At 40.5% G+C, this 26,020-nt stretch overlaps 1 protein-coding gene across 1 annotated transcript in view; it reads right to left on the bottom strand.

Moving 5' to 3' along the window:
* The window catches only part of ELP3 (elongator acetyltransferase complex subunit 3), a 170,224-nt gene that overhangs the window by 18,653 nt on the left and 125,551 nt on the right, over positions 1–26,020 (bottom strand). The window contains exons 10-14 of the mRNA XM_064710079.1: positions 20,197–20,390; positions 14,277–14,367; positions 12,016–12,081; positions 8,886–9,113; positions 5,331–5,412 (exon numbers count right to left, since the gene is read on the bottom strand). Of these exons, the coding sequence (XP_064566149.1) occupies positions 5,331–5,412; positions 8,886–9,113; positions 12,016–12,081; positions 14,277–14,367; positions 20,197–20,390 (661 nt within the window). The remainder of the gene's footprint in view (positions 1–5,330; positions 5,413–8,885; positions 9,114–12,015; positions 12,082–14,276; positions 14,368–20,196; positions 20,391–26,020) is intronic.

The following is a 26,020-nucleotide window of genomic DNA, read 5'->3' as shown; positions in this document are numbered from 1 at the left end:
GGGCTCGGAATTCCGGGAAATCAATGGGAAATCCTGGTTGGGAATGTTCATCCCAATGGGCAGGGAAGGGCTCGGAATCCCGGGAAATCCTTGTTGGGAATGTTCATCCCAATGGGCTGGGAAGGGCTCGGAATTCTGGAAAATCCCAGGAAAAGGAGAAATCCTTGTTGGGAATGTTCATCCCAATGGGCAGGGAAGGGCTCGGAATTCCGGGAAATCCCTGTTGGGAATGTTCATCCCAATGGGGCAGGGAAGAGCTCGGAATTCCGGGAAAAGGAGAAATCCCTGTTGGGAATGTTCATCCCAATGGGCAGGGAAGGGCTCGGAATCCCGGGAAAAGGGAAAAAGGGAAATCCTTGTTGGGAATGTTCATCCCAATGGGGCAGGGAAGGGCTCAGAATTCCGGGAAATCCCTGTTGGGAATGTTCATCCCAATGGGGCAGGGAAGGGCTTGGAATTCCGGGAATTCCGGAAAATGGAGATCCTTGTTGGGAATGTTCATCCCAATGGGCAGGGAATGGCTCGGAATCCCGGGAAATCCTGGGAAATCCTGGTTGGGAATGTTCAACCCAATGGGTGGGGAAGGGCTCGGAATTCTGGGAAATCCTGGGAAAAAGGGAAATCCCTGTTGGGAATGTTCATCCCAATGGGGCTGGGAAGGGCTCGGAATTCCGGAAAATCCCAGGAAAAGGAGAAATCCCTGTTGGGAATGTTCATCCCAATGGGCAGGGAAGGGCTCGGAATTCCGGGAAATTCCTGTTGGGAATGTTCATCCCAATGGGTGGGGAAGGGCTCGGAATTCCAGGAAATCCGGGAAAAGGGAAATCCTTGTTGGGAATATTCATCCCAATGGGCAGGGAAAGGCTTGGAATTCCAGAAAAGGGAAATCCTTGTTGGGAATGTTCATCCCAATGGCTGGGAAGGGCTTGGAATCCTGGGAAAATGGGAAATTCCTATTGGGAATGTTCATCCCAATGGGCAGGGAAGGGCTCAGAATTCCGGGGAAAGGGAAAATGGGAAATCCTTTTTGGGAATGTTCATCCCAGTGGGGCAGGGAAGGGCTCGGAATTCCAGAAAAGGGGAAATCCTTGTTGGGAATGTTCATCCCAGTGGGCTGGGAAGGGCTCGGAATTCCGGAAAATCCCAGGAAAAGAAAAAATCCCTGTTGGGAATGTTCATCCCAATGGGGCTGGGAAAGGCTCGGAATCCCGGAAAATCCAGGAAAAGCAGAAATCCTTGTTGGGAATATTCAACCCAATGGGGCTGGGAAGGCTCGGAATCCCGGGAAAAGGGAAAAAGGGAAATCCTTGTTGGGAATGTTCATCCCAGTGGGCAGGGAAGGGCTCGGAATTCCGGGAAATCCCGGGAAAATGGGAAATTCCTGTTGGGAATGTTCATCCCAATGGGCAGGGAAGGGCTCGGAATTCCAGAAAAGGAGAAATCCTTGTTGGGAATGTTCATCCCAATGGGCTGGGAAGGGCTCGGAATTCCGGGAAATCCCAGGAAAAGGAGAAATCCTTGTTGGGAATGTTCATCCCAATGGGCAGAGAAGGGCTCGGAATTCCGGGAAAAGGAGAAATCCCTGTTGGGAATGTTCATCCCAGTGGGCAGGGAAGGGCTCGGAATCCCGGGAAATCCCGGGAAAAAGGGAAATCCTTGTTGGGAATGTTCATCCCAGTGGGCTGGGAAGGGCTCGGAATTCCGGGAAATCCCTGTTGGGAATGTTCATCCCAATGGGGCAGGGAAGGGCTCGGAATCCCGGGAAATCCCAGGAAAAGGGGAAATCCTTGTTGGGAATGTTCATCCCAGTGGGCAGGGAAGGGCTCGGAATCCCGGGAAATTCCTGTTGGGAATGTTCATCCCAATGGGCTGGGAATATGCTGGGGGTGTTTGGGGCAAGGATGGGCACGAAGGGGTTAAAATATCCAGGGAAAACAAAATCCAGGGAAAATGGGATCCAGGAAAAAATCCTGGGATAATGGGATCCAGGGATAATGAGATCCAGGGGAAATGGGATCCAGGGAAAACAAAATCCAGGGATAATGGGATCTGGGGATAATGGGATCCAGGGAAACCAACATTCAGGGATAACAGGATCCTGGGATAACGCGATCCAGGGAAAATGGGATCCACGGAAAACAAAATCCAGGGATAATGGGAGCCGGTAAAAATGGAATCCAGGGATAATGGGACCCAGGAACATCGGCATCCAGGGAAAAAAACATTCAGGGATATCAGGATCCAGGGAAAACAAAATCCATGGATAACGGAATCCAGGGATATCAGCATTCAGGGATAACAGGATCCAGGGATAATGGGATCCAGGGGAAATGGGATCCAGGGATAACAGGATTCAGGGATATCAGCATCCAGGAAAACATTCCCTGTTTAGACTGACACCAAACAGGAATTGGAAAACCATTGGAATTCCACAAAATTCTGGAATCCCAGTGGAATTCCCAGTTCAGACTGACCCAAACAGCATCAGAAACTGGGAAAGGATTGGGAGACGGAATTATGGAATTCTGGAATCTGGGTGGAATTCCCAGTTCAGAACCGACACCAAACCAGAAACTGGAAAAGGATTCGGAGATGGGATCATGGAATTCCAGAATCCGGGTGGAATTCCCAGTTCAGACTGATGCCAAACAGGAAATAGGGAAATATCCAGGAGACAGAATTATGGAATTCTGGAATCCGGGTGGAATTCCCAGTTCAGACCGACACCAAACCAAAACTGGAAAGCCGCTGGAGATGGAATTATGGAATTCTGGAATCCAGGTGGAATTCCCAGTTCAGACCGACACCAAACAGCACCAGAAACTGGGAAAGGATTCGGAGATGGAATCCTGGAATTCTGGAATTTGAATGGAATTCCCAGTTCAGACTGACACCAAACAGCACCAGAAACTGGGAAAGGATTGGGAGATGGAATCCTGGAATTCTGGAATTCCCAGTTCTGACTGGGACACCAAACAGCACCAGAAACAGGGAAAGGATTGGGAGACACAATCCTGGAATTCTGGAATGGTTTGGGTGGGAAGGGCCCCTCCAATCCCATCCCATTCCCAGATTATTCCCAATTTTCCTTGGGCACTTCCAGCAACAGCAGCAAAGAGAATCCGGGAAATCCAGGAAATCCAGAAAATTCCTTTGGAGCTCCTCCTGCACATTGTCCCCACCCTCACCCTCATCCACGATCCATGAAAATTCCAAGATTTTGGATCTGATCGGCAGCTCGGATCCAAGCTGGGCATTTCCGCTTTTTGGGTTTTTTTGGGAATTTTTTCCCAAAAAAACCCCTCTGGATCAGAGCTCTGCTCCTCAATACCCAAAAATTCTTATGGCAACAAGAACAATAAAATTAATTATAATTTATATTAATTTATAATTAATTATTATTATAATTTATAATTTTTTCCCCCCAAAAAAACCCTCAGGATCAGAGCTCTGCTGTTAAATCCCCTAAAATTCTTATGGCAACAAGAACGATATAATTAATGGTAATTTATAATTATAATTTACAATTAATAATAATTTATATTAAATTATCATATTTTTGGATTTTTTTGGTGGGGCAGCAGAAAATAAGGATTTTTTTTCCCAAAAAAACCCCTCAGGATCAGAGCTCTGCTGTTAAATCCCCTAAAATTCTTATGGCAACAAGAACAATATAATTAATTAATTTATAATTATTTAAAATTAATTATTATTATAATTTATAATTTTTTCCCCCAAAAAAACCTCAGGATCAGAGCTCTGCTGTTAAATGCCCTAAAATTCTTATGGCAACAAGAACGATATAATTAATTGTAATTTATAATTATAATTTACAATTAATAATAATTTATATTAAATTATCATATTTTTGGATTTTTTTGGTGGGGCAGCAGAAAATAAGGATTTTTTTTCCCAAAAAAACCCCTCTGGATCAGAGCTCTGCTCCTCAATACCCAAAAATTCTTATGGCAACAAGAACAATAAAATTAATTATAATTTATAATTATTTATAATTAATTATTAATATAACTTATATTTTTTTCCCCCAAAAAAACCCTCAGGATCAGAGCTCTGCTGTTAAATCCCCTAAAATTCTTATGGCAACAAGAATGATGTAATTAATTACAATTTAAATTATATCATTTATATATATATATATAATATTATATATATATTATGTGTATATATAGATATAAAAATTTATATATTAATTATAATTTATTTCATTAATTATTATAATTTATAACTTTTTCCCCCCAAAAAAACCTCAGGATCAGAGCTCTGCTGTTAAATCCCCTAAAATTCTTATGGCAACAAGAATGATGTAATTAATTACAATTTAAATTATATCATTTATATATATATATATATATATATATTATATTATATTATATTATATTATATATATATTATGTATATATATATATATATATATAAATTTATGTATTAATTATAATTTATTTCATTAATTATTATAATTTATAACTTTTTCCCCCCAAAAAAACCTCAGGATCAGAGCTCTGCTGTTAAATCCCCTAAAATTCTTATGGCAACAAGAACGATATAATTAATAAAAATTTATAAATAATTATAAATAATATATTATAATGTCTAAATAAATTACTAATATATGTAATAATATAATTATAATATAATATAATAAATAGAATAGAATAGAATAGAATATACAATATATAACATATAATATATAATATATAATATATATTATATTATATTATATTATATTATATTATATTATATTATATTATATTATATTATATTATATTTTAACTATAGCATATCAAATATAATATATATAATACATTATATATAATATAATATAATATAATATAATATAATATAATATAATATAATATAATATAATATAATATAATATAATATAATATAATATAATAATTATATAATAATTTTTAATATAATAGACAAAATTAATATATAATAATTTATCAATAAATTATAAATAATTATAATTGATATTCAATTATTGTAATCCAGAGGGTGAAACAGCTCCCCAGGGAATTTCCACATTCCCAAAATTCCAACAGGAATTCCGGAATATTCCACATTTCCACCCACCTGGAAAAGCTCCCTGAGCTCCCAAAATCCCAATTTTGGGTCCAATCTCAATTCTGACCCAAATTTCCCAGAAAAACCAGGAAAGGATGAAAATCTCCAGGTTTTTTTCCCAGCTCCTTTTTCCGGGATAATTCCGGATGAATCCTCCCAACCTCAGGAATGTTTCCAGCACTGGGAATTATTTTCAGATTATAAAAATATCCTAAAAAAATTCCCAAAAAACCGGGAAATACCTGAAATGACGGCGATTTTCCGAGCCCCGTGCTCCTCCCTGGCGATCCTCTCCGCCTCCTCCATCAGCAGCATCCCAAACCCCTGGAATTAGAGGAAAAACAGGGAAAAAAAAAGGGAATTTTGGTCAAAATAAAAGGGCAGGATGTGAAGATGGGTTCCAAAAAAAATTCCGGATTTTTGGAATGGGAATATTGGAGGATTGAGGTCGATGAATTCCTCGGGGAATTTTTTTCCTCCTGGTGGAATTTTTGGTGATGGAATGGTGGAATGAGGTGAGAGCAGAGGGAAATTTGGGAATTTGGGGGTGCCTGGGGTTGGAATTGGGAGGGATCCCATTGGGAAAAAAACCCCAAAAGGTTGGGAAGCAACAGAATTCCAGCATGAAGGAGCTCAAATCCCATCCTGGCTCTATCCCAACTCGGAGCAAAGAAGCGAAATTAAACAAAACTCCAATTTTTTGGGGAATGACGATGGAATGATGGAATGAGGTGGGAGCAGAGGGAAATTTGGGAATTTGGGGGTGCCTGGTGCTGGAATTTGGAGGGATCCCATTGGGAAAAAAACCCAAAAAATGGGAAACAACAGAATTCCAGCAAAAAGGAGCTCAAATCCCATCCTGGCTCTATCCCAACTCGGAGCAAAGAAGCGAAATTAAACAAAACTCCAATTTTTTGGGGAAGGAAATGGAATGATGGAAGGAGGTGGGAGCAGAGGGAAATCCGGGAATTTGTGGGTACCTGGTGCTGGAATTTGGAGGGATCCCATTGGGAAAAAAACCCCAAAAGGTTGGGAAGCAACAGAATTCCAGCATGAAGGAGCTCAAATCCCATCCTGGTTCAATCCCAACTCAGAGCAAAGAAGCGAAACTAAACAAAACTCCAATTTTTTTGGGGAATGACGATGGAATGATGGAAGGAGGTGGGAGCCGAGGGAAATCCGGGAATTTTCGGGTACCTGGTGCTGGAATTTGGCGGGATCCCGGCTGCTGAACGTGATCCCATTGGGGAAAAACCCAAACCAAAATTCCAGCAAACAGGAGCTCAAATCCCATCTAGGGTTCAATCCCAACTCAGAAACAATGAGCGAAATTAAACAAAACTCCAATTTTTTTGTGAGGTAAGGAAGATGGAATGCTGGAAGGAGGTGAGAGCAGAGGGAAATCTGGGAATGCTGGAATTTGGAGGGATCCCGGCTGCTGAACGTGATCCCATTGGGGAAAACCCAAACCAAAATTCCAGCAAACGGGAGCTCCAATTCCATCCCTGGTTTGATCCCAACTTGCAGCAAATGAGCAAAATTAAATAAAACTCCAATTTTTTGGGGAAGGAAATGGAATGATGGAAGGAGGTGGGAGCAGAGGGAAATCCGGGAATTTGGGGGTACCTGGTGCTGGAATTTGGAGGGATCCCGGCTGCTGAACGTGATCCCATTGGGGAAAACCCAAACCAGCAAATTTCCAGCAAATTCCAGCAAAAGGAGCTCCAATTCCATCCTGGTTTGATCCCAACTCAGAGCAAATGATTGGAATTAAACAAAACTCCAATTTTGTGACTGGAATGTGATCCCATTGGGAAAAAACCCAAAAATACTGGGAAACAACAGAATTCCAGCAAAAAGGAGCTCAAATCCCATCCTGGTTCGATCCCAACTCAGAGCAAAGAAGTGGAATTAAATAAAACTCCAATTTTTTGGGGAGGGAAAGAGATGGAACGAGGATGGATTGATGGAATGAGGTGAGAGCAGAGGGAAATCTGGGAATGCTGGAATTTGGAGGGATCCCATTGGGGAAAAAACCCAAAAAATTGGGAAGCAACAGAATTCCAGCAAAAGGAGCTCAAATCCCATCCTGGCTCTATCCCAAGTCAGAAAAAATGAGCTAAATTAAACAAAATTCCAATTTTTTGGGGAATGGCGATGGAATGCTGGAATGAGGTGGGAGCCGAGGGAAATCCGGGAATTTTTGGGTACCTGGTGCTGGAATTTGGAGGGATCCCGGCTGCTGAACGTGATCCCATTGGGGAAAACCCAAACCAAAATTCCAGCAAACGGGAGCTCCAATTCCATCTATGGTTCAATCCCAACTCGGAGCAAAGAAGCAAAACTAAACAAAACTCCAATTTTTTTGGGGAATGACGATGGAATGCTGGGAGGAGGTGGGAGCAGAGGGAAATCCGGGAATTTGTGGGTACCTGGTGCTGGAATTTGGAGGGATCCCATTGGGAAAAAAACCCCAAAAGGTTGGGAAGCAACAGAATTCCAGCAAAAGGAGCTCAAATCCCATCCTGGTTTGATCCCAACTCAAATAAAATGAGCGAAATTAAATAAAACTCCAATTTTTTTGGGGAAGGAAATGGAATGATGGAAGGAGGTGGGAGCAGAGGGAAATCCGGGAATTTGGGGGTACCTGGTGCTGGAATTTGGAGGGATCCCGGCTGCTGAACGTGATCCCATTGGGGAAAACCCAAACCAAAATTCCAGCAAACGGGAGCTCAAATCCCATCCTGGTTTGATCCCAACTCAGAGCAAATGAATGGAATTAAATAAAACTCCAATTTTATGACTGGAATGTGATCCCATTGGGAAAAAACCCCAAAAGGTTGGGAAGCAACAGAATTCCAGCAAAAGGAGCTCAAATCCCATCCTGGTTTGATCCCAACTCAGAGCAAAGAAGCGAAATTAAATAAAACTCCAATTTTTTGGGGAGGGAAAGAGATGGAACGAGGATGGATTGATGGAATGAGGTGAGAGCAGAGGGAAATCTGGGAATGCTGGAATTTGGAGGGATCCCATTGGGAAAAAAACCCCAAAAAATGGGAAACAACAGAATTCCAGCATGAAGGAGCTCAAATCCCATCCTGGTTTGATCCCAACTCGGAGCAAACGAGCGGAATTAAATAAAACTCCAATTTTTTGGGGAAGGAAATGGAATGATGGAAGGAGGTGGGAGCCGAGGGAAATCCGGGAATTTGTGGGTACCTGGTGCTGGAATTTGGAGGGATCCCGGTTGGTGATTGTGATCCCATTGGGAAAAAAACCCCAAAAAACTGGGAATCAACAGAATTCCAGTAAACAGGAGCTCAAATCCCAACCTGGCTCAATGCCAACCTGGAGCAAACGAGCGAAATGAAATAAAAATCCAATTTTATGACTGGAATGTGATCCCATTGGGAAAAAAACCCAAAACAGAACTCCAGCAAAAGGAGCTCCAATTCCATCTAGGGTTCAATCCCAACTTGGAGCAAATGAGCAGAATTAAACAAAATTCCAATTTTATGACTGGAATGTGATCCCATTGAGAAAAAACCCCAAAAGGTTGGGAAGCAACAGAATTCCAGCATGAAGGAGCTCAAATCCCATCCTGGTTTGATCCCAACTTGGAACAAATGAACAGAATTAAATAAAACTCCAATTTTTTTGTGAGGTAAGGAGGATGGAATGCTGGGAGGAGCTGGGAGCAGAGGGAAATAAATAAAATTCCAATTTTTTTGTGAGGTAAGGAGGATGGAATGCTGGAATGAGGTGGGAGCCGAGGTAAATCCGGGAATTTCGGGTACCTGGTGCTGGAATTTGGCGGGGTCCCGGCTGCTGACGGGCACGGCGCTGCCGTAGACGTGCAGCTCGCGCACCACGGAGGCGCCGGCGCGGAGCTCGGGCCGGAAGGCGGCGGCGGAGCCGCGGCGGAGCCGCAGGAGCCCCACCAGGATGTCCCGCTCGGAATCCTCGTACGACAGGAACGTCTCCCAGCCGCCGTTGGCCACGTAGTCCCGGCGGACCAGCTCCACCTGGGATGGGAGAGCCAGGGAAAATGGGAAATGGGAATTTGGAATTGGCCGCGTGATCCTGATGGATCAGCTCCACCTGGGATGGGAGGGAATGGACAAGGAGGAAAAGGAAAATGTGAGAGCAAAGCCAATTCCATGGATCCATAAATATGGCTCAGAGCAAACAGGAAGGGATTCCCCAAAGTCAATTTGATTCCAGATGGGAATTTGGAATTGGCCACATAATCCCAATGGATCAGCTCCACCTGGTCCAGGAGTTGGATGGATGAGGAAGGAAAGGAGGGAAAAAGGAAAATGTGAGAGGGAAGCCAAATCCGTGGATCCATAAATATGCTCACAGCAGACAGGAATGGATTCCCTAAAGGCAACTGAATTTAAATGGGAATTTGGAATTGGCTGCATGATCCTGATGGATCAGCTCCACCTGGGATGGGAGTGGGATGGAGGAGGAGGAGGGAAAAGAGGGAAAATGGAAAATGTGAGAGCAAAGCCAATTCCATGGATCCATAAATATGGCTCAGAGCAAACAGGAAGGGATTCCCCAAAGCCAGTTTGGTTCCAGATGGGAATTTGGAATTGGCCGCGTAATCCCGCCGGACCAGCTCCACCTGGGACGGGAAATGGGAAATGGGAAATGGGAAATGATTCCGTGGATCCGTTAGTGTGGGCAAACAGGAAGGGATTCCCTAAAGGCAACTGAATTTAAATGGGAATTTGGAATTGGCCGCGTGATCCTGATGGATCAGCTCCACCTGGGATGGGAGAGGAGGGAAAATGGGAAATGGGAAATGGGAAATGGGAAATGGGAAATGATTCCGTGGATCCGTTAATATGGGCAAACAGGAATGGATTCCCTAAAGGCAATTGAATTTAAATGGGAATTTGGAATTGGCCGCGTGATCCTGATGGATCAGCTCCACCTGGGACAGGAATGGGATGGAGGAGGAGGACGGAAAAGAGGGAAAATGGGAAATGGGAAATGGTTCTGTGGATCCGTTAATGTGGGCAAACAGGAAGGGATTCCCTAAAGGCAATTGAATTTAAATGGGAATTTGGAATTGGCCGCGTGATCCCAACGGACCAGCTCCACCTGCGACGGGAGACAGAGGGAAAATGGGAAATGGGAAATGATTCCGTGGATCCGTTAATGTGGGCAGACAGGAAGGGATTCCCTAAAGGCAACTGAATTTAAATGGGAATTTGGAATTGGCCACATAATCCCGATGGATCAGCTCCACCTGCGGCGGAGAGGAGGGAAAATGGGAAATGGGAAATGGGAAATGGGAAATGATTCCATGGATCCGTTAATGTGGGCAGACAGGAATGGATTCCCTAAAGGCAACTGAATTTAAATGGGAATTTGGAATTGGCCGCGTGATCCTGATGGATCAGCTCCACCTGGGACGGGAACGGGGCGGAGGAGGAGGAGGAAAAGAGGGAAAATGGGAAATGGGAAATGGGAGGCGATTCCGTGGATCCGTTAATATGGGCAGACAGGAAGGGATTCCCTAAAGGCAACTGAATTTAAATGGGAATTTGGAATTGGCCGCGTGATCCTGATGGATCAGCTCCACCTGGGATGGGAACAGGACGGACAAGGAAGTTAAAAAGGAAAATGTGACAGCAAAGCCAATTCCGTGGATCCATAAATATGCTCAGAGCAAACAGCAATTAATTAACGAATTAATTAATTAATCAGGATCCCGTTTCCCATCAGGGGATGATGTTGGTTGTTCACAAATCCCCCCAAACATCCATGGAAAAACGCTTTTCCCGGGATTCCTGCTCCTGCCCGGACAAAGGGAATTTTCCGCTTGGAAAAGCCCGGGATGAGCCCGCCCTCCCCTCATTTGCAATTCAAATGAGATCCGGCAGAAACGCGGGAAAAAATTCCCAATTTCCCGGGAGCCGGGGCAGCCTCGGATCCGGGAAAAATCGGGAGATTTTTGGGAATTTTGGAGATTTTTTGGGGGATTTTTTGGGAATTTTGGAGGGTTTTTGTACATTTTTTCACATATAAATCCATATTTAAATAGACACATTTTGCCCAAAAACTGTGGAAATTCTCCCAAAAAATCTCTAAATTCCCCATTCTCCCTCCCAACACCCACAGGGCGTTATTGGATTTCCCAAAATTTCAATTTTTAAAAATTTCAATTATACGCAGATATATTGTATTATTATGTATAACACACATTATATATAACATATATGTTATATAAATATATAATATATAATACACATATAATAGAAATGTGTGTCTATTTATATTTATATAATTTTAATTTTATATTTATATCTATAATTATATTTTTACATTTGTTTATATCTATGTTTACATCTATATATATAAATTTTAATGCACATTTTTTCACATATAAATCCATATTTATATATACACATTTCCCAAAATTTCAATTTTTAAAAAATTTCAATTATATGCAGATATATTGTATTATTATGTATAACATACATTATATATAGAATGTAATATATATGTTATATAAATATATAATATATAAAATTAATATAATAGAAATGTATGATGTCTATTTATATTTATATAACTTTATTTTATATCTATATCTATATTTAAATCTATATTTATATCTCCATATATAGATTTTAATGCACATTTTTCCCTATATAAATCCATATTTATATAGACACATTTTGCCTAAAAACCATGAAAATTCCACCAAAAAAATCTCAAAATTCCCCATTCTCCCTCCCAACACCCACAGGGCGTTATTGGATTTCCAAAACTCCCAAAATTCCCATTTTTATGGGGAAAAAAGGAGAAATGTGAATTTTACGGAAGTGCAAACCCCCCACACCCAGTGCGGATCCACAGATCCCGGAATTTTCCTCAGGAATTCCCAAAAATTGGGATTTTTTTTACCTGGTAGGGCCTCACTTTGTGGTGGATCTCCTGAATCCCGACCTCGCGCGTCCTCACGTCGCGGCACTGGGGAAAAACGGGAAAATCTGAGCATGGAAAATTCTGGAAAATTACGGAAAATTCTGGAAAATTTTGGAAAATTCCGGAAAATTCCGGGAAATTTCAGAAATCGCGCGTCCTCATGTCGCGGCACTGGGGGAAAAAACGGGAAAATCTGAGCATGGGAAATTCTGGAAAATTCCGGAAAATTCTGGAAAATTCTGGAAAATTCCGGGAAATTCCAGAAATCGCGCGTCCTCACGTCGCGGCACTGGGGAAAAAACGGGAAAATCTGAGCATGGGAAATTCTGGAAAATTCTGGAAAATTCCGGAAAATTCCGGGAAATTCCAGAAAATTCCGGGAAATTCCAGAAAATTCCGGGAAATTCCGGGAAATTCCAGAAATCGTGAGTCCTCACGTCATGACACTGGGGGAAAAAACGGGAAAATCTGAGCATGGGAAATTCCGGAAAATTCTGGAAAATTCTGGAAAATTCCAGAAAATTCCGGAAAAATCCGGAAAATTCCAGAAAATTCCGGGAAATTCCAGAAATCGCGCGTCCTCACGTCGCGGCACTGGGGGAAAAAACGGGAAAATCTGAGCATGGGAAATTCTGGGAAATTCTGGAAAATTCCGTAAAATTCTGGAAAATTCCGGGAAATTCCAGAAATCGCGCGTCCTCACGTTGCAGCACTGGGGGGAAAAACGGGAAAATCTGAGCATGGGAAATTCTGGAAAATTCCAGAAAATTCCGGAAAATTCCAGGAAATTCCAGAAATCGTGCGTCCTCACGTCGCGGCACTGGGGGAAAAAACGGGAAAATCTGAGCATGGGAAAATTCTGGAAAATTCCAGCCCAAATTTGAGGGGTTTTTTTGGGAATTTTTTTGGGATTTGTTTGGGTTGGGATTTGGGGATTTTTGGGATATCCCAGGAATTCCTTCCCCAATCCCATTTCCCCTTTCCCAGGGAATTCCCTCCATTCCCAGCCTGGCATTGGATCCATCCCCATCCCAGCTCCTCTCCGGGAAGGAATTTTGGGAATTCCCTGGGAATTTGGGATCTCCCTTCCCTTTTCCATCCCCAAATCCCATAAAAACCCCTCAGGATGGATCCTGGATCCCAGAATCCCGGAATTCTTTGGGATGGGATTCAGATTTCAGAGTTTCTCCCCGGCTCTTCCCTCATTTAAACGTGTGGGAATGGGAAATGGAGGAGAATTTTAAAAGGAATTTTTCCCCTCTTTTCCCTCTGATTTCAGGGCTCCAATCCTGCTCCAAAAAAGGGAGAAAAAAAGGGGAAAAAATGGGGAAAATGGGAAGGGGGTTGGCAAAAAAAAGGGGGAAAAAAGGATAAAAAAGGGGGAAAAAGGGGGAAAATGGGGAAAAAATGTGGGGAAAAAATGGGGAAAATGGGAAGGGATTTGGCAAAAAAAAAGGGGAAAAAAGGATAAAAAAGGATAAAAAATGGGGAAAAATGGGGAAAAAATGGGGAAAATGGGAAGCGGGTTGGCAAAAAAAAGGGGAAAAAAGGGGAAAAAAAGGATAAAAAATGGGGAAAAAATGGGGAAAATGGGAATGGGGGGTTGGCAAAAAAAGGGGAAAAAAAGGGAGAAAAAAAGGATAAAAAAGGGGGAAAGTTGGGAAAAAAATGGGGAAAATGGGAAGGGGGGTTGGCAAAAAAAAAGGGGGAAAAAAGGATAAAAAACAGGGGAAAATGGGGAAAATGGGGAAAATGGGAAGGGGGTTGGCAAAAAAAAAGGGGAAAAAAGGGGAAAAAAAGGGGGAAAAAAGGGGGGAAAATGGGGAAAAAGGGAAGGGGTTTGGAAAAAAAAAAGGGGAAAAAAAGGATAAAAAAGGATAAAAAACAGGGGAAAATGGGGAAAAAATTGGAAGGGGGGTTGGCGAAAAAAGGATAAAAAAGGGGAGGAAATGGGGCAAAAAAGTGGGAAAAATTGGGGAAAATGGGAAGGGAGTTGGCAAAAAAAAGGGGGGAAAATGGGGAAAAAATGGGGAAAATGGGAAGGGGGTTGGCAAAAAAAAAGGGGAAAAAAAGGATAAAAAAGGGGGTAAAATGAGGAAAAAATGTGGGAAAAAATTGGGGAAAATGGGAATAACAATTAAACATTTCATTGTATTTTATTACAAATCAATAGAAATGACTGATAAACCACGGAATAAACGTTTTAAATTATTATTAATTAATGAATTTTGCTAATTGACCTGCGTGCCCAGGTCCCTCATCCTGGCCAGCGCGAGCTCCCTCAGGTTGCCGTGCTCCACCCCGGAGCTCACCAGGGGCATTGGGATATCCCTGCAAAAAACCAGGAAAATTCACATTTTAGCTCAAAAAAAACACCAGGAAAATTCAAATTTTAGCTCAACAAAACACCAGGAAAATTCAAATTTTAGCTCAAAAAAACCACCAGGAAAATTCAAATTTTAGCTCAAAAAAAAATCACGAAAATTCAAATTTTAGCTCAAAAAAAACACCAGGAAAATTCAAATTTTAGCTCAAAAAAAAAACCAGGAAAATTCAAATTTTAGCTCAAAAAAAAAAAAACCAGGAAAATTCAAATTTTAGCTCAAAAAAACCAGGAAAATTCAAATTTTTAGCTCAAAATAAACCAGGAAAATCTCAAATTTTAGCTCACCAGGGGCATTGGGATATCCCTGCAAAAAAACCAGGAAAATTCAAATTTTAGCTCAAAAAAAATCACGAAAATTCAAATTCTAGCTCAAAAAAATCACGAAAATTCAAATTTTAGCTCAAAAAAACACGAAAATTCAAATTTTAGCTCAAAAAAAACCACCAGGAAATTTCAAATTTTAGCTCACCAGGGCATTGGGATATCCCTGCAAAAAAACCAGGAAAATTCAAATTTTAGCTCAAAAAACAGCAGGAAAATTCAAATTTTAGCTCAAAAAAAAACCCAGGAAAATTCAAATTTTAGCTCAAAAAAACCACCAGGAAAATTCAAATTTTAGCTCAAAAAAACACAAGAAAATTCAAATTTTAGCTCAAAAAAAACACCCAGGAAAATTCAAATTTTTAGCTCAAAAAAAAACCCAGGAAAATTCAAATTTTAGCTCAAAAAAACCACCAGGAAAATTCAAATTTTAGCTCAAAAAAAAACCAGGAAAATTCAAATTTTAGCTCAAAAAAAACACCAGGAAAATTCAAATTTTAGCTCAAAAAAAATCACGAAAATTCAAATTTTAGCTCAGAAAAAACAGCAGGAAAATTCAAATTTTAGCTCAAAAAAAAAACCAGGAAAATTCAAATTTTAGCTCAAAAAACCACCAGGAAAATTCAAATTTTAGCTCAAAAAACCACCAGGAAAATTCAAATTTTAGCTCAAATAATCCCACCAGGAAAATTCAATTTTAGCTCAAAAAAACCACCAGGAAAATTCAAATTTTAGCTCAAAAAAACACCAGGAAAATTCAAATTTTAGCTCAAAAAAACACCAGGAAAATTCAAATTTTAGCTCAAAAAAACCACCAGGAAAATTCAAATTTTAGCTCAAAAAAACACCAAGAAAATTCAAATTTTAGCTCAAAAAAACTCAGGAAAATCAAATTTTAGCTCACCAGGGGCATTGGGATATCCCTGCAAAAAAAACCAGGAAAATTCAAATTTTAGCTCAAAAAAACACAGGAAATTCAAATTTTAGTCACCAGGGGCATTTGGGATATCCCTGCAAAAAAAACCAGGAAAATTCAAATTTTAGCTCAAAAAAACACCCAGGAAAATTCAAATTTTAGCTCAAAAAAACACCAGGAAAATTCAAATTGTAGCTCAAAAAAACCACCAGGAAAATTCAAATTTTAGCTCCAAAAAAACACCAGGAAAATTCAAATTTTAGCCCAAAAAAACACCAGGAAAATTCAAATTTTAGCTCACCAGGGGCATTGGGATATCCCTGCAAAAAAACCAGGAAAATTCAAATTTTAGCTCAAAAAAAATCACGAAAATTCAAATTCTAGCTCAAAAAAAACCCAGGGAAATTCAAATTTTAGCTCAAAAAATAAACCACCAGGAAAATTCAAATTTTAGCTCAAAAAAAACACCAGGAAAATTCAAATTTTAGTTAAAAAAACACCAGGAAAATTCAAATTTTATGCCTCAAAAAAAACACGGAAAATTCAAATTTTAGCTCAAAAAAACCACCAGGAAAATTCAAATTTTAGCTCAAAACCAGGAAAATTGGGATTTTGCAAAAAAAACCCAGGAAAATTCAAATTTTAGCTCAAAAAAACCACCAGGAAAATTCAAATTTTAGCTCAAAAAAACACCAGGAAAATTCAAATTTTAGCTCAAAAAAACACCAGGAAAATTCAAATTTTAGCTCAAAAAAAACACCAGGAAAATTCAAATTTTAGCTCAAAAAAATCACAGAAAATTCAAAATTTTAGCTCAAAAAAAACACCAGGAAAATTCAAATTTTAACTGAAAAAAAACACCAGGAAAATTCAAATTTTAGCTCATCAGGGCATTGGGATATCCCTGCAAAAAAACAGAAAATTCAAATTTTAGCTCAAAAAACACCAGGAAAATTCAAATTTTAGCTAAAAAAAACACCAGGAAAATTCAAATTTAGTACAGGCATTGGGATATCCTAAAAAAAAAAAACAGGAAAAATTCAAATTTTAGCTCAAAAAAACACCAGAAAATTCAAATTTTATAAAAAAAATCACGAAAATTCAAATTTTAGCTCAGAAAAAACAGCAGGAAAATTCAAATTTTAGCTCAAAAAAAAAACCAGGAAAATTCAAATTTTAGCTCAAAAAACCACCAGGAAAATTCAAATTTTAGCTCAAATCACAGAGAATCCACCCAAAAACATCCCCAGGTCAAAATCCCCAAATTTCCCCAATTCCTGTTGGATTTCGAGGTTTGGTTGAAAAGGAAATAAAAAAACCAAATGAAAAATTAAAATGAGAAATGAAGAAAAATTAACAGAAAAAAATCAGAGATTTAATTAAGAGTAAAAAAAATGAATATAAATGAATATAAATATAAATATAAATATAAATATAAATATAAATAATGAATATAAATTATGAATATAAATTTATATATAACAATTTACAATAATAAAATTATTTATAATACTAATATAAATATTTAAAATTAATACAATTGTTATAAAATAATTGAAATATAATATAACTATGTTTAAATTAAATGAAATAATTTAATAAACTAAATAATTTAAATTAAATAATTTAAAACAATATAATTATTTATAATAATGAATATAAATTTATATAAATATAAATATAAATATAAATATAAATATAAATATAAATATAAATAATGAATATAAATTTATATGTAATGATCTATAATAATATAATTATTTATAATAATATAAATACTTTAAAAATAATATAATTATTATAAAAGAATTGAAATATAATGTAATTATATTCAAATTAAATTAAATAATTTAATAAATTAAATAATTTAAATTAATTCCCTCTCCTTCCAGATGTCAAATTTCCCGAATTCCCTCTCATTTTGGATTTCAAACTTTGCGGAATTTCTTCTCATTCTGGATTTCAAACTTCCCTGGATTCCCTCTCATTCCCAATGTCAAATTTCCCAAAATTCCCTCTCCTTCCAGATGTGAAATTTTCCAGAATTCCCTCTCATTCCAGATGTCAAATTTCCCAAAATTCCCTCCCATTCCAGATGTCAAATTTCCCAGAATTCCCTCTCATTCTGGATCTCAAACTTCCCTGGATTCCCTCTCATCCCATCTCCATTCCCACTCCTGCCTCTTTCCCATCGATGCTTCCCAACCCTTTCACTTTCTCTATCCTTGAAAATCAACAGAATTTTGAGCAAAAATTAATTTTTAATAATTTAGAAGCTTCGATTTATCCCTAAATCCTGATTTAATTAATTATCCATAATGGGATCCACCCAATTAATTATCTATTGTGGGATCTATCCCAATAATTATCCATCATGGGATCCACCCAATTAATTATCCATCATGGGATCCATCCCATTAATTATCCATCATGGGATCCACCCATTATCCATCATGGGATCCACCCAATTAGCCACCATGGGATCCATCCCATTAATTATCCATCATGGGATCCATCCAATTAATTATCCATCACGGAATCCATCTCATTAATTATCTATCACGGAATCCATCCAATTAGTTATCTATCATGGGATCCACACAATTAATTATCCATATTGGGGTCCATCCATCCCATTATCCATCACGGAATCCATCCAATTAATTATTTATCATGAGATACATCCAATTAGCCACCATGGGATCCATCCAATTATCCATCATGGATCCACTCATTATCCATCACAGAATCCACCTAATTATCTAAAATGGGATCCATCCAATTAGCCACCATGGGACCTGTCTCATTGATTATCCATCATGGGATCCACACAATTAATTATCCATAATGGGATCCACACAATTAATTATCCATCATGGAACCCACACAATTAATTATCCATCATGGGATCCATCCAATTAATTATCCATCACGGGATTCATCCATTATCCATAATGGGATCCATCCAATTAGCCACCATGGGATCCATCCAATTAATTATCCATCATGGGATCCACACAATTAATTATCCATATTGGGGTCCATCCAATTAATTATCCATCACGGAATCCATCCAATTAGTTATCTATCATGGGATCCACACAATTAATTATCCATATTGGGGTCCATCCAATTAATTATCCATCACGGAATCCATCCAATTAATTATCTATCATGGAACCCACACAATTAATTATCCATCACAGGATCCATCCAATTAATTATCCATAATGGGATCCACCCAATTAATTATCTATCATGGGATCCAACCAATTAATTATCCATCATGGGATCCAGCCAATTAATTATCCATCATGGGATCCACACAATTAATTATCCATCATAGGATCCACCCAATTAATTATCCATCAAGGGATCCATCATTATCCATCAAGGAATCCATCCCATTATCCATCACAGGATCCACCCAATTAATTATCCATCATGGGATCCATCCCAATTATCCATCCAGGGATCCATCCAATTAATTATCCATCATGGGATCCATCCCACTATCCATCATGGGATCCATCCAATCAATTATCCACCACGAAATCCATCCCAATTAATTATGCACCACGGGATCCATCAAATTAATTACCCATAATGGGATCCATAATTATCTGTCATGGGATCCACACAATTATCCATCATTGGATCCATCCAATTAATTACCCGTCATGGGATGCACCCATTATCCACCATGGGATCGATCCCATTACCCATTATGGGATCCACCCAATTATCCATCATGGGATCCATCAAATTAATTATCCATGATGGAATCCATCCATTATCCATGATGGGATCCATCTCACTATGCATCATGGGATCCACTCAATTATCCATCAAGGAATCCATCCCATTATCCATCAAGGGATCTACCCAATTAATTATCCACCACAGGATCCATCCCATTATCCATCATGGGATCCATTCAATCATCCATAATGGAATCTATCCCATTATCCAATTAATCATCCATCACGGAATCCATCAAATTGATTATCTATCATGGGATCTACCCAATTATCCATCATGGGATCCATCCAATCAATTATCCATCACGAGATCCATCCATTATCCATCATGGGATCCATCCAATTATCCATCATGGATCCACCCAATTATCCATCATGGGATCCAGCCAATCAATTATCCATCACGAGATCCATCCCAATTAATTATGCACCACAGGATCCATCAAATTAATTACCCATAATGGGATCCATAATTATCTGTCATGGGATCCATCCAATTATCCACCACGGAATCCATCCAATTAATTATCTATCATGAGATCCATCCAATTATCCATCACGGGACCCATCCCACTATCCATCATGGGATCCAGCCAATCATTGGGATGGGAAAATGGGATTGGGGAAGGAATTCCTGGCTGGGCTGGAATTCCCAGAGAATCCCTGGCAGTGCCCAAGGGCGATAACGAAGGCCGAGTCAGACGGGGCCGTAATTAACGAATTGAGGCCGGAATCGCTCCCGGCGCAGCATGGAGAGGATTCCAGTTGGGAATTACCTCTGGACACGGTAGACGCGCGTCCAGGGCGGCACCAGGGCCAGGATCCGCGCCACCAGGTCCACCAGGGTGCTGGGGGGGTAACTGCGGTACCGCCCGCTCTTCCAGAGCTCGTAGAGCCCCGTGCCGCGGATCACCAGCGTGGGGTACAGCTTCAGCCCGTCCGGCCGGAACGCCGGGTTCTCGAAAAACTCCTGGAAAAGGAACAAAAAAACGGGAATTGGTGTGGGATGGTGGGGATGGATCCCGGTGCCTCGAAAAACTCCTGGGAAGGAACAAAAAAAAAAACGGGAATTGGTGTGGGATTGTCAGGGGTGGGGATGGATCCCGGTGCCGCGGATCACCAGCGTGGGGCACAGCTTCAGCCCGTCCGGCCGGAACGCCGGGTTCTCGAAAAACTCCTGGAAAGGAACAAAAAAAAACGGGAATTGGTGTGGGAATGTCAGGGGTGGGATGGATCCCGGTGCCGCGGATCACCAGCGTGGGGTACAGCTTCAGCCCGTCCGGCCGGAACGCCGGGTTCTCGAAAAACTCCTGGGAAAACAACAGAAAATACAGGAATTGGTGTGGGAATGTCAGGGGTGGGATGGATCCCGGTGCCGCGGATCACCAGCGTGGGGTACAGCTTCAGCCCGTCCGGCCGGAACGCCGGGTTCTCGAAAAACTCCTGGGAAAAGGAACAAAAAAACGGGAATTGGTGTGGGAATGTCAGGGGTGGGATGGATCCCGGTGCCTCGAAAAACTCCTGGGAAAAGAACAAAAAAAAAACGGGAATTGGTGTGGGAATGTCAGGGGTGGGATGGATCCCGGTGCCGCGGATCACCAGCGTGGGGTACAGCTTCAGCCCGTCCGGCCGGAACGCCGGGTTCTCGAAAAACTCCTGGGAAAAAAACAAAAAAACGGGAATTGGTGTGGGATGGTGGGGATGGATCCCGGTGCCTCGAAAAACTCCTGGGAAAAGAACAAAAAAAACTGGGGAATTGGTGTGGGAATGTCAGGGGTGGGATGGTGGGGATGGATCCCGGTGCCTCGAAAAACTCCTGGGAAAAGAACAAAAAATACAGGAATTGGTGTGGGATGGTGGGGATGGATCCCGGTGCCTCGAAAAACTCCTGGGAAAAGAACAAAAAAATGGGAATTGGTGTGGGAATGTCAGGGGTGGGATGGATCCCGGTGCCGCGGATCACCAGCGTGGGGTACAGCTTCAGCCCGTCCGGCCGGAACGCCGGGTTCTCGAAAAACTCCTGGAAAGAACAAAAAAAAATGGGAATTGGTGTGGGAATGTCAGGGGTGGGATGGATCCCGGTGCCTCGAAAAACTCCTGGGAAAAGAACAAAAAAACGGGAATTGGTGTGGGAATGTCAGGGGTGGGATGGATCCCGGTGCCGTGGATCACCAGCGTGGGGTACAGCTTCAGCCCGTCCGGCCGGAACGCCGGGTTCTCGAAAAACTCCTGGGAAAAGAACAAAAAAATGGGAATTGGTGTGGGATGGTGGGGATGGATCCCGGTGCCTCGAAAAACTCCTGGGAAAAGAACAAAAAAAAAAACGGGAATTGGTGTGGGATGGTGGGGATGGATCCCGGTGCCTCGAAAAACTCCTGGGAAAGGAACAAAAAAACGGGAATTGGTGTGGGAATGTCAGGGGTGGGATGGATCCCGGTGCCTCGAAAAACTCCTGGGAAAAGAACAAAAAAACGGGAATTGGTGTGGGAATGTCAGGGGTGGGATGGCTGGGATGGATGGATGGAGAGTTCTCTTGTAAGAGCCAAAATGAGGGATGTGGGACTCCGGGGGCTCTCCAAAATGCAGTTTATTGTATCCAAAATTCAGTTTATTCTATCCAAAATGCAGTTTATTCTATCCAAAATGCAGTTTATTCTATCCAAGAGGTCACAGCAGCCCAGGGCTGTGGGTGACAGAGCTGTGCCCACAGCTGTGCTCCAGCTGTGGGCAGGCCTGCAGACCCACATCCCTCATTCAGGCTCTTACTGATGGTGCCCCACGTTGGGCGCCATTGTAACAGCCTAAATCAGAGATGTGGGACTCTGGGGGCTCTCCAAAGTGCAGTTTATTGAATCCAAAATTCAGTTTATTGTACCCAAAATGCAGTTTATTCTGTCTGAGGTGTTACAGCAGCCCAGGGCTGTGGGTGACAGAGCTGTGCCCACAGCTGTGCTCCAGCTGTGGGCAGGCCTGGAGACCCTTTGGTTTTGGTTACAGTGCATTATAGACTTTTATTTTAGTTACAGTGCATTATAGACTTTTCTTCAGTTACAGTGCATTATAGACTTTTATTTTGGTTACAGTGCATTATAGACGTTTCTTTGCTGAGCATCTTCATACAGTAGAGCCTGTAAGCCTACACCTTAACCTTTATCTACAGCCCATCATAACTCCTGTAATTACCATATCCAAGTTACTGTTCTCCAATCACTAAAAGTTAATATATTATAAGTTGTTTTTCAGTTTTCTTGCAGTGGAAAATTCTGAGACCTTTTTTCTAATTGCACCTTTGCTGCCTTGTTTGCCTGTGCTCTCTTTCTGCTTGGTAAAAACATCTTCTTGTTTGGGGTGGGTTTATCCTTTGCTCTGAGCCATAAAAACCCCCTCTAACTAACACACCCTCTGCCTCCTTGGTTATCAGTAATTCTTTTCTTCTGTATCAAAACTTGCTTCCATCTCTGCTCCTTCATCAGACTCTGCATTTAAAAATCTTTCTGCTGAGCCACAGATCTGGGAGACTTTCTGGTCAAATTTTCATCCTTCCCAACAATCTCGGAAGGCAGGGGGGGAATTTGGGGTTTGTGGCCAAGGGCCAAGTGCGGGGACCGGCTGGGAGCTGCCGGACACAGAGCAGAGCAGGAAAGAGAAATAAAGAGAGTGGGAAAGAGAAATAAAGAGAGTGGGAAAGAGAAATAAAGAGAATGGGAAAGAGAGAGAGAGAAATAAATGGAGTGGGGAAAAGAGAGAGAGAAATAAAGAGAGTGGGAAAGAGAGAGAAATAAAGAGAGAGGGAAAGAGAGAGAGAAATAAAGAGAGTGGGAAAGAGAGAGAGAGAAATAAAGAGAGTGGGAAAGAGAAATAAAGAGAGTGGGAAAGAGAGAGAGAGAGAAATAAACGGAGTGGGGAAAAGAGAGAGAGAAATAAAGAGAGAGGGAAAGAGAGAGAGAAATAAAGAGAGTGGGAAAGAGAAATAAAGAGAGTGGGAAAGAGAAATAGAGTGAGAAAGAGAGAGAGAGAAATAAAGAGAGTGGGAAAGAGAGAGAGAGAGAAATAAACGGAGTGGGGAAAAGAGAGAGAGAAATAAAGAGAGTGGGAAAGAGAGAGAGAGAAATAAAGAGAATGGGAGAGAGAGAGAGAAATGAAGAGAGTGGGAAAGAGAGAGAAAAATAGAGTGGGAAAGAGAGAGAAATAGAGAAGTAAAGAGAGAGAGAAGTAAAGAGAGAGGTAAAGAGAGAGAGAAATAAGGAGAGTGGGAAAAAGAAAGAGAAATAAAGAGAGTGGGAAAGAGAAATAAAGCGTGGGAATGAGAGAGAGAAAAATAAAGAGAGTGGGAAAGAGAAATAGAGAAGTAAAGAGAGAGGTAAAGAGAGAGAGAAATAAAGAGAGTGAGAAAGAGAGAAGCAAAGAGAGTGGGAAAGAGAGAGAAGTAAAGAGAAGGGGAAATGGAGTGGGAAAGAGAGAGAGAAATAGAGTGGGAGAGAGGATGAGAGAGAGAGGATGAAAGGATGAGAGGGTAAGAGAGCAAGGTTCCCCTTACAATCCCATAAATCTTTCGTGTTGAATATTCTAATTCTCACAATCTAAGACACAAATCCTGTAGCATTTACATAAAGTCCACAAGAATCATTAAATTCCCAGGCTGTGTTACATTTTACACCCTAAACATGAAGAGGATGAGAGGATGAGAGGGTAAGATATCAAGGTTCCCCTTACAATCCCATAAATGTTCTAATTCTAATTAGAATATTCAACAATCTAAGACACAAATCCTGTAGCATTTACATAAAGTCCACAAGAATCATTAAATTCCCACACTGTGTTACATTTTAAACCCTAAACATGAAGAGGATGAGAGGATGAGAGGGTAAGAGATCGAGGTTCCCCTTACAATCCCATAAATCTTTCGTGTTGAATATTCTAATTCTCACTAACCAATCTAAGACACAAATCCTGTAGCATTTACATAAAGTCCACAAGAATCATTAAATTCCCAGGCTGTGTTACATTTTACACCCTAAACATGAAGAGGATGAGAGGATGAGAGGGTAAGATATCAAGGTTCCCCTTACAATCCCATAAATGTTCTTCTGTGCTGAATATTCTAATTAGAATATTCAACAATCTAAGACACAAATCCTCCAGCATTCACATTCAGCCTGTAAGAATCACTACATTCCCACACTGTGTTACATTTTACACCCTAAAGGTAACGAGGATGAGAGGATGAGAGGGTAAGATATCAAGGTTCCCCTTACAATCCCATAAATCTTTCGTGTTGAATATTCTAATTCTCACAATCTAAGACACAAATCCTCCAGCATTCACATAAAGTCCACAAGAATCATTACATCACCACACTGTGTTACATTTTACACCCTAAAGGTAAAGAGGATGAGAGGGTAAGATATCAAGGTTCCCCTTACAATCCCATAAATCTCCTTCTGTGCTGAATATTTTAATTAGAATATTCAACAATCCAAGACACAAATCCTACAAACCTGCATTCACACACAGCCTGTAAGAATCACTGCATTCCCACACTGTGTTACATTTTACACCCTAAACATGAAGATGATGAGAGGATGAGAGGGTAAGAGAACGAGGTTCCCCTTACAATCCCATAAATGTTCTAATTCTAATTACAATATTCAACAATCTAAGACACAAATCCTGTAGCATTCACATAAAGTCCACAAGAATCATTAAGATCCCACACTGTGTTACATTTTAAACCCTAAACAAGAAGAGGATGAGATGGTAAGATATCAAGGTTCCCATTACAATCCCATAAATGTTCCTCTGTGCTGAACATTCTAATTAGAGTATTCAACAATCTAAGACACAAATCCTCCGGCATTCACATACAGCCTGTAAGAATTACTGCATTCCCACACAGTGTTACATTTTACACCCTAAAGGTAAAGAGGATGAGAGGATGAGAGGGTAAGATATCAAGGTTCCCCTTACAATCCCATAAATGTTCTAATTCTAATTAGAATATTCAACAATCTAAGACACAAATCCTGTAGCATTTACATAAAGTCCACAAGAATCATTAAATTCCCAGGCTGTGTTACATTTTACACCCTAAAGGTAAAGAGGATGAGAGGATGAGAGGGTAAGAGAACTTACAATCCCATAAATGTTCTAATTCTAATTAGAATATTCAACAATCTAAGACACAAATCCTGTAGCATTTACAAAAGTCCACAAGAATCATTAAATTCCCACACTGGGTTACATTTTACACCCTAAACAAGAAGAGGATGAGAGGATAAGAGAACGAGGTTCCCCTTACAATCCCATAAATCTTTCGTGTTGAATATTCTAATTCTCACTAACCAATCCAAGACACAAATCCTACAGCATTCACATCCTATCAGAATCATTAAATTCCCACACTGTGTTACATTTTACACCCTAAAGGTAACGAGGATGAGAGGATGAGAGGGTAAGATATCAAGGTTCCCCTTACAATCCCATAAATCTTTCGTGTTGAATATTCTAATTCTCACTAACCAATCTAAGACACAAATCCTACAGCATTCACATAAAGTCCACAAGAATCATTAAATTTCCAGGCTGTGTTAAATTTTACAC

This window comes from Zonotrichia leucophrys, chromosome 3 (assembly GCF_028769735.1).
Source record: "Zonotrichia leucophrys gambelii isolate GWCS_2022_RI chromosome 3, RI_Zleu_2.0, whole genome shotgun sequence".
Taxonomy (NCBI): domain Eukaryota; kingdom Metazoa; phylum Chordata; class Aves; order Passeriformes; family Passerellidae; genus Zonotrichia; species Zonotrichia leucophrys.
The sequence above is the reverse complement of the archived record's forward strand: the minus strand, read 5'-3'. Positions and strand labels throughout refer to the sequence as shown.